Source organism: Crocodylus porosus, unplaced genomic scaffold (assembly GCF_001723895.1).
Source record: "Crocodylus porosus isolate Cpor-Errol unplaced genomic scaffold, CroPor_comp1, whole genome shotgun sequence".
In the NCBI taxonomy this organism is placed as follows: domain Eukaryota; kingdom Metazoa; phylum Chordata; order Crocodylia; family Crocodylidae; genus Crocodylus; species Crocodylus porosus.
In genome coordinates, this window is record NW_017728931.1 from 48600946 (window position 1) to 48610318 (window position 9373).

General features: G+C 41.8%; 1 protein-coding gene across 2 annotated transcripts in view; it reads right to left on the minus strand.

Moving 5' to 3' along the window:
* LARGE1 (LARGE xylosyl- and glucuronyltransferase 1) overlaps window positions 1–9373 on the minus strand; it is a 297653-nt gene that overhangs the window by 14826 nt on the left and 273454 nt on the right. For both annotated transcript variants that reach the window (XM_019544811.1, XM_019544812.1), the window contains exon 12: window positions 3204–3350. In XM_019544811.1, the coding sequence (XP_019400356.1) occupies window positions 3204–3350 (147 nt within the window). The remainder of the gene's footprint in view (window positions 1–3203; window positions 3351–9373) is intronic.

Below are 9373 nucleotides of genomic sequence, written 5' to 3' on the forward strand. Positions count from 1 at the left end.
CTCCCCCCTCCTCCAGCCCCCACTCCGCCACCCCCTACTTACCAGCTCCAAGTTTGGCTCCAGCTCCAGTGGGCAGGGACGGCCCGAATCATCGAAGCTCTCCGAATCTTTTCTGAATCGATTCAGAGAGCTTCAAATTGATGCGGACCTTTTTATTGGTCCCGATGTGATTTGGATTTGGAGATTCGGCCATCGAAACAGCCCAAATCTCCTCTGAATTGAATCGGCACCCAAAGCTTCGCACGACCCTAATAGCTACCCCAAATATGAAGTTGGTTCAATAAAACATATCACCTTAAAAACTTCTTACCTCTCCCAAAATGTACACAACACTCCCTGAGGCCAGGATTGTACACGTGACACAATACTAACTCAAGTGGTACTACTGCCTCCTGTTTCTTATATACTATGCTCCTGTTAATACAGTCCAAAACTGAATCTGCATGTTGAGTCTGTGATCTACCAACTCCCCATATCTTTCTTACTAATGCTGTTGTGTCATCATTAATCCTTCATTCTTTATTTGAGCCAAGGCCTTACATTTATGTTTGCTGGAGCTCATTCTTTTGTCTAGGGCAGTGGTTCTCAACTTTTTTAGACTCAAGATACCCAGGGTGTGAACCATATTGGCACACTTAACAGGGCTAACATTGCATGGTACCCTTGAAAGGATCTTGAGGCACCCCAGGGTGCCACAGCACCCTGGTTGAGTATCACTTGCCTAGTGTTTAGTTCTCCAATCTGTCAAGATCCTTTTAAATTCTACTCCTATCCTCCAAAGTGCTTTCAAGCCCTCCCAGTTCTGTGTCATTTACAAAACAGATTAACAGGTTCTCCATTTTTTGTAACCAAGGCTTTAATAAAACTGTTAAATATCACTGGACCCAGAACAACCTTCTGTGAAATCTCAACTTGAAACCTCTTGCCATTCTACCATTGATGCATTTATAGTTACTCTATTTTTGGTTAGTCAGCCGATTATGTACTGATCTAGCAATAATTCCACCTATCCCACATTTCTCTAGTTTACTTAACAGAATGTCACTTGGGACTGTATAAAAAAACATGCTGAAGTCCAGCTATGTTATGTTGACTGCATCCCCCTTTGTTCATCAAACTAGTTACCCTGTAAAAGAAGGAAATCAAACTGTTTTGACACGATTTGTTCATAACAAATCCATGTTGACTACTAGCCCTTCCTTTTCGAGGTGCTTCCAAAATGGTTGTTTTATCATTTGCTCCAGTAACTCCTTGAGTATCAAAATGAGGTCTTCCAGTCTATAATTTCCTGCATACTTCTTATTCCCCCTTTTAGGCTAGGGACAGACATTACACATAAGCCAGTTTAAGTGATCAGAAACTGGTTTAAATCTGTAACAGAACACATAAACCAGTTTGAAAATGGCTGAAACTGGTTTGAGATAAACCTGGTTGAATGTAGTAAGTATCACACTTAATTGATTTGGCTTAAATCGGTTTATGCCATGTCTGTCCCAGACCCCTTGCTGGTTTTTAAGTTAAATCAGAGTCCCCCCCCCCGCAGCTTCCTGGCATACTCTCTGGGCTGGGTGGAGCTCTCTGCTTCACAGCACAGCCCCACCCCTCCCTCCATCTGCTCCGTGGGCAGAGCTCCAGCAGAGCACAGCAGGGTCTACTGACTTCCCCGTATCCCCATCTCCTCACCACTCACTGCTTAAGCAGGGATCCCTTCCTCCTCTCTGCCACAGTACAGACCATAGCCAGGATGTGGTATGCTAGCTAACGCTGTGTAAGGCTCTGGCAGAGACTGCAGACACAACAGGATCTGCCTGGCTGCCCCCACCTTACCCTCCCTCACTGCTCAAGCAGGAAATCCCCCCCTCCCATTTTCCACAGCACAGACCCCAGCCCCACTGACCTTAGGCATGTGATATGCTAGCTAATGTCAAGAGGTGTCTCTGTGTGTGTCTCTCCCCAATTTCACTAGGGCAGGCAGACAGAACAGTGACTGCTTAAGGCTGTTTGGAGCTAATCAACAGGTCAGGCAGTAAGCCATTAAAAAGTCTGAAGTAATGGAGAGAGGCCATTGTTTGGCTAATCAGGTGATAGAGATCGTTATCACTATCAGCCCCCAGCTGGCTTGTTTGCCTGTCAGTTTACTGCAGACAGTATGATGAAGCAGGGAGGGGGACTGAAAAGCTCCATATCATCAACAGATACATGCACTGGCCCCCGTCCCCTACCCACTAGCCTCAGAGTGCTAGCCTGGGGCTGGCAACACTCCTGTACCTTGAGCAGCCAGCAGGGAAAAGTCTGCCACCATGCAGGCAGACCTCCCTAGTGCGAGAGTCCTACCGGGGCCTGGCTACTCCTTCTTCAGCTCAGTTCCCTGCAGAAGGGAAGGGAGGGCTGCTCTAGCGCCCCCCGGCTTCTAGCCTGAGTCACTGCAGGTATGTGCCTGAATTTCCTCAGTCCCGAGAGAATGTCTGTCCAGTTTCAAATCTAGCCAGGTTAGACTAACCTGCAAAGAGTGAATCAATTTAGGCTCAATCTTTTTGAATGTCTGTCTCTAGCCTTAAAGGGGAAATAACGTAAGCAACTTGCCTCAGGCAACAAAGTTAATCTGTTTCAAAGCTGAGCTTAAAACTCAGATGCACCTAGCTCTGCACATAGACTAACATACCACGATGCTTTTTTCCCCGCTGAGGAAAGTTATTTAGTTATTGTGCTGTTTAATAGTTAAAAAAGACCCACAGCCAGTCAGCATTTTAAATTGCTTAATCAGTCAATTCAGAGGCCAATTAGCGAATAGAGAACTATTTTTGGTCTCACAAATGATAAAGGTCTCTGGTCTGTGCTTAGCCACCAAAGGGTATAATTATTCCCTCCTTCTCCCTCACATTCACACACATGCACACTTTGCAATGCAGTAAAAAACATGAAAATAAAATGAAGTCACTTTAGGAACAAAAAGCTTGAAGTAGCAGGAAGGCCATGACCTCTATGGAAATGGTAGACAGAACATAGAATTTACAGGTCTAACATAGGTACACTGTATGCTATTGGGGCATTGCCTCACTATGATTTGGAGAAAACTCCCAGAATATTTCTTAAAGGAAACTCAAGCTACTGACTGGCCACAAGAGGGGTGATTCAGATGTACACAGAGCAGCAAGAAACCCAAAGGACTGCAATATATAAAAAAACAAACCCTTCTTTGTTACCTGAATGTGAAGAGGGTTCCCATGTCCAACATAGATAGCAGCTCTGCTTTTGACTTGGGGAAGGAGAGGCGGTACCGAAGGGTCTCAAAAGCAGGTACAATCAGAGCTTTCTTGGTATTGGCTAAGTCTAGCTGGATGACAGACTTCCTGGCAGAGAAGAGCAATGAATACAAGTAGGAGAATTTAACATTGGACAAATCACAAAACTTTGCAAAGTAAAGAACAAAGAGATGGCAGGTTAAGTGGAGAATTCTACCAGGATACACAGCTTTTTTCTCATCTCATTTAACCAGTCAGTTTAAGAACAAATACAGCAATACACTTCTACAAGTTTTTACGTTCAAGGTGTTTGACTGGTCAATGCTGGCTGACTGTTCAATGATATAAAGGTTTATGCGAGTAAACATTTTGACCAGGTCCAATTTCTTGTTCCCTTTTAGAGAATATTAAGGGTGAGTTAAAGACCTAGCTCTTTGATCTGTATTTTACTACAGATTAAGGAAACAGCTAACAACAATTTTCCATTCAGACAAACTCTATTCTGTAGTAAAGTTTAGCTGGGAGCTTAGCTTTGGGTTTTACATTATCTAATGTTTGAAAGTGCTTTTTGGGGAATAATTCTTTGTAAGCCTGTCAAAATTTTATCCCCAATTTTAAAGAAAGAGGGTCACTGCTCAAACTCTGTTCTGTACTTTTGTATTATTGCCCTCTACAGGTTCACTGAGATATTCCTTCATCCTTATTTTAATGCTCATTTAAAACTCATCCACCACACAGACTGGGGGGTGGGTGTCAGAAAACCCTTATGATACAATTGTGAATGTCTGATCAGAGGGAAGTCCTGGCTTAGAATAACAAAGTCAGAATTGAGTTGGTCTGTCAAAATCAGGTGGGAAGCCAGAACTAGAATAACAAGGGATGCTGAAAATCACCAGAAAGGTAAATTAGCAGAACTAAATATATTAGTATAAGTTGTAGCAGCAACAATGACTGTGGTGGTGTGTAAGGACTCTGTTTCCCGTCGCAGAGCCTCTATGTACAACCAGGTACTGTTGTGGCTGCTGGTACTACTACTACTACCAAGTACAAAGAGTACAAACAAGTGCTTTTTGTACAGAGCAGCTGGGTACAGGTTGCATCCTTCTAGGTCTGTCTGTGTACTCCAGCTTGCAGTCAGTAAAAGCAGAGACTTGATGCGTGTTTACTATACCTGACTCAAAGGGGCCTTCATCCTGCTTGGGACCTTCGGGCACTACATGCAAACGAATAATAACAAAAGCAGAGCAGTCTAACAGAGCACCTGTCTGCACTATTTCCAGCTCCAGACAGATCTATTTGTACTTTCCTAAGAAAATAAAATCCAAAAAAGTCCCTGCTACCCCAAATTTGAATTGTAGTATACTTGCCAGTCAAAACAACTTTGCCTCAAGTTTCCTTTTATTACCTTTATATTTCATATAAAAATCTGCCTCTTTCCCTCTGTCAGATTCAGTTCCCCTTAACAGGATTTACTGTACTGACTTTTATGGTATTGCAATGAGCAATCAAGGACTATGAAGACAGGCGACAAACTACCTACAGCCTTATGAGATGAAGGAATTGGGATCACTGTCATCACACCAAAAGGGAACCAACAAACCACTTTTAAGGCTCTAGAATATCTAAAATTTATTTCTGCTGCAATCAGAGAAGAGGAAAGATTTAATAAAATTTGAGTTTTAGGGAATTCAGATTGGTTTTGTATCACAGGGTTCCCTACAGGTTTGTTGTATAAAAAGAGACTTCTTCATAACTTACCTGAAAGTTTTCATTTTTTAAGGAGCCAGTGCCACATTTCAACAAACTTTACACAGCTGATGGATTTTATCAGCTTCTCATTATAACTTTTCTGTACTTTTCCCTTTGTTTCCTTCCTCATTGCTAATGTCTACGGTATCTACAGGTAAATAGATAACACCTCTACAACCAACCTCCTCAACCTGCCAGAACCACCGAGTGACAAAATCCAGTACTTATACAATTTCTAATGATTCTTCCCCCTGCTTTAACTTGCACCTTCTTCTATTCTCATAGCATTGAAGGCACTAATTTAGTCTATCTGATATCTTAAGAGTTCCTGGGCTTGACATACCTTGTTGGCACACAGCTGTGCAAACGACATTACAGTGAGTCAGTACTTCTGTTACACCCCTGGAATATTGAGAACTGGGAAAGAGAAAGGAAGAAACAGAGAAAGCTCTCCCCCAAACCACCTTTTTGTTGCTATTTAGAAACGAAACCTAAAGAACCAATGAGATGATATCATAAAAAAGAAGAGTAAAACTGAGTAATTGAGGAGGGTAGTAATCCTTTATTGTAGGCCACTCTGAGCCTTTCTGGATAGGGCAGGATAGAACTCTAATAGTATATGAAGATGATGATGATGATAATGAAAAATGTCTTGACTTAGGATAGCATCCTGAACTATCACTAGACCTTCAGCTGGCTTTCTCCCTTCACTTCACATGCTCAGCTGTACTGATCAAAATATTTTTTTCGAGACTAATTTAATAGGGTCACTGTTCTAATTACAGTCTAACCTCTTCATAACGTGAAGCAGGCTAGCACGTTTGTTTTTCTTCTTCCCTGGACCTATACATAGGTTTCAGTTTGGATTTTCTTTGAAGCCGCGTCCTCCCCCACCCCAAGGAGTTTGAACTTGAAAGATTTCTACAATAGTTGCCACTGAATGTCTGTAATAGAAGGGTAATTATAAAGCGGCATATTTGATAACCAACTTTGCAGAGACTTGAATCTATGCACTGCACCTGTAAAAGTTTTTTTTCCCCCAGATTCAGTACATCAGCACCTATTTTCTACTATGTGTTTATTCCCAAGCCCCAAAAATAAGAATACATGATTTTGTGAAGAGCTTTCTTTTTGCTAGTGTTGTCCAGGAAACTGTTTCCCAGGTATCTTTCTGTTCAGCCTTTACTGCATGATATGTCATTCAGACATAGTGAAGGTTGGGTTACATTTATAAACTACTAATCAGACCTAAGAAAGGATGTAAAATTACATTTTTCATTCCCATGTTTTGTGAGGTGTGGAGGAAAAGGATTTAAAGTCACAAGAATATCTTCAGAGGATGAACTAGCTCCAAAATGCAGATATAAATCTTTCCTTCTTCACTGGGCACGTCTACACATGTGCTGTAATTACAGTGCATTAAGTTAGTACCTGTAATAACAGATACTAACTTGATGCGCTGTAATCAGCACTACTGCACAGTAGTGCTGGCACATGTCATTTACATGACACTAATGTGTGGTAGACTAATTCTGCACATTAGCATGGCTTTCACCGTGATGTGCTAATGCAGAGCAGAAATAGTCTACTGTGCCTTTAGCATCTCATACAGACACACTCACTGTGTGTTAAAAGCAATAACTAAGAATTTTTCCCCTTGTAAGGCAGAGTGGTCTGAACATCCCTATTTTTAATGAAGAAATTAAGACACAGGAAGGTTAGCAGCCTGATCTTAAATTCTGTTGAATTCAGTGGGAGTATTCCCGTTGACTCAGATGGCTTTAGATCAGGTCTGAAGTGACTTGTCCAAGATCAATCTATGAGCCAGTGGCAGGGCCAGGATTAGAACGGAAGAGTTCCCAATTTTGTGCTGACTCCATTAGATTGCTTCCTTTCAGAAAACCAAAACTAACCCCCCCACAACTAATACTAACAGACCCAACTAAGGACTACAATGGGAAGCTTTTCTCTTAAAGAGATATTACCCCCATTCATGGCAGCCAAAAATATTTCACATCCCACATGAGATATGAATACAGGGAAATACAATGAGGATATCAACTCTCAGTTTGTGTTTAATGTCTTGCTGGAGGTGCAAAGTACATTTTAGACAGTCATGTCAGGAGGAAACTTCTACAATAGCTGCAGCAGCAAGCAACTTTAATACTACACTACAGCTGTGGATAGTGTATGGAAAGACTTCATCAACTTATTTTATGAGGGAAAAACTGTTAGGATGACCCATATACAATACTTGTAGCTACCAAAAGAGGCACTGGGATTTGGGGTAATGACAAGATGATTTGAATGACAACTGAATGAATGCAGCAGATAACAGAATATTCCTCCTCAGCACAAACTAGGAAGGTGTTGTTGCTTTCTGAATAGAAAGCATCAGAACAATGTATTTCTTTCCCCTCATATTCTACAGAAGAAGGGCAGGGGGAAAAGAATTTTGAGGGAGATTAAAAATACTGAAATGACCTTATATAAATACCTGCAAAATAGCTTAACTAGTTTAAATACTGTAGCTGTTGGCAAAAATGCATCTAAAGTAATGATCAAGTGTCAGAGCCTTTCCCACTCTGGGCAAAGTCACTGTACATAAAGTGCTTTTGAAAAGTTACCTTCATGATATCAAATGTCTCCCCTCATTTACCATTCTTCACCTTATTTTAAAATGTTTCACCTGGTCTCCTCCTCCTCACCACCTATGCTGTAGATGTGCATCTAGGGCATGGATAGATCAATCTGTTACCAACAGAGAAGGATTTCTCCCTTTACAAAGCCATGCCATGAACACCATACATGTTCTCTATTTGCCTGCTGCTATTACTGCATGTGCATCTCTAGGGGACAATCTCTGTGATTCAGATGTATATCACTAATTAACTGTCCACAAGAAGCACTGGTAGGAACTGTCAGTGAAGAAGTATACAGGGACCATCTTTATTTAAAGCAGACTTACAGCCTGCCACACACTTTTACTTTAAAATGCTCATCATTTAACAAAAATCATTTACAGAAAACGCTCCTTCTGAGAGTGTCATTGGCAGTTTTGACCTACTCAAGCAGAAAATAATTGCAATCAGAGTTTGGGTGATCTGAGGTCTGAAAAAATGCTTGTGGAGCATCACATCCTGTCAGCTGTTGCATTCTGTGTAATTGTCATTTCCTAACAGCTCTGCTAGGTGGGGGCCGTTTAGTTAGTTAAGTGCTACAAATTCACAATTATTTTAAAAGCTCAAACATATTTCTTTCCATCATTCTCCCATTCCTCTTCTCTTTTTGCTCTGTGCTGGCTCCCTTTACGGTGTCCAGGGAGGTATGGAGGAATAAGGTGCTTTCCTTTGGAATGTGCAAATTATCACAGCCACAGGGCCATGGTCACAGTTGTGACTGGGACTCAGTCTACAGAAAGCATGGGGCATATGAGAAAAGTCTGAAAGACTTGGGAGTATTTTCTCTAGAGACAGGAAGACTGAAGTCTTCAAATATAAAAAAAACCAAAGTTGTTATAAGGAGGGTAGCAATCAATTGTTCTGTGTCCACAGGGGACAGGATGAAAAGTAATGGGCTTGAACTGCGAGAAGGAAGACTTAGCCATGAGGGTGGTTAAGTAATGGAAATTATTATCTAGAGAGGCAGTGGAATGTCTGTCTTTGTAACTTTTTAAGTGCAAGCTTGACAAATACTTCCCTTGGATGGTTTACACAGGGATGATCTACAGGCCCTCTGGAAGTCTCTCTCTGCCCAATTTTTCTGTGATTCTGTGTATCAATCAACACCAAGGTAAATAAGAGTATGCAATAACAACAGTCCTCTTTGCAAATCCTGGGAAGAGTTGCCTGGGTGTCAGGGGCAGAATTACTTTGTGGATCTCACTCTCCAAGAAGGCACAAAAAGACATGCTTAGGCAAGAAACCTGGGGTCAAACTGATAGCAGACACCCAAGGGTGCAAGTCCACTGACTTTAATGGAGTAAAATATACATGCAACCACAGTGAATCTGGCCCAATATTTATAGGGCAAATGGAATAAACCTCAGAATAGGACTGCAAAGCCATGCACTGATCTCTTCTATGCCAAATATGGTCCGGTCCTGCAGGGAGCAAACCAGGAAAGCCAAGGCTGCAACTGAACTCCAACTAGCTTCAGGCATCAAGGACAACAAAAAGTCCTTTTAAACCAGATGGGACAACTGGCAACTGACGCCCAGGAAAAAGCCAACCTATTAAATAGGTACTTTGCGTCAGTCTTTCATCAGTCCTATCGGATGCCCATGCCTGCTATGGGACAGGCAGATCCGGGTGATGTGGATCCCCTACCCTCCATCAATGCTGACCTCGTGAAGGAACACCTTGAGAAGCTGGATACCTTCA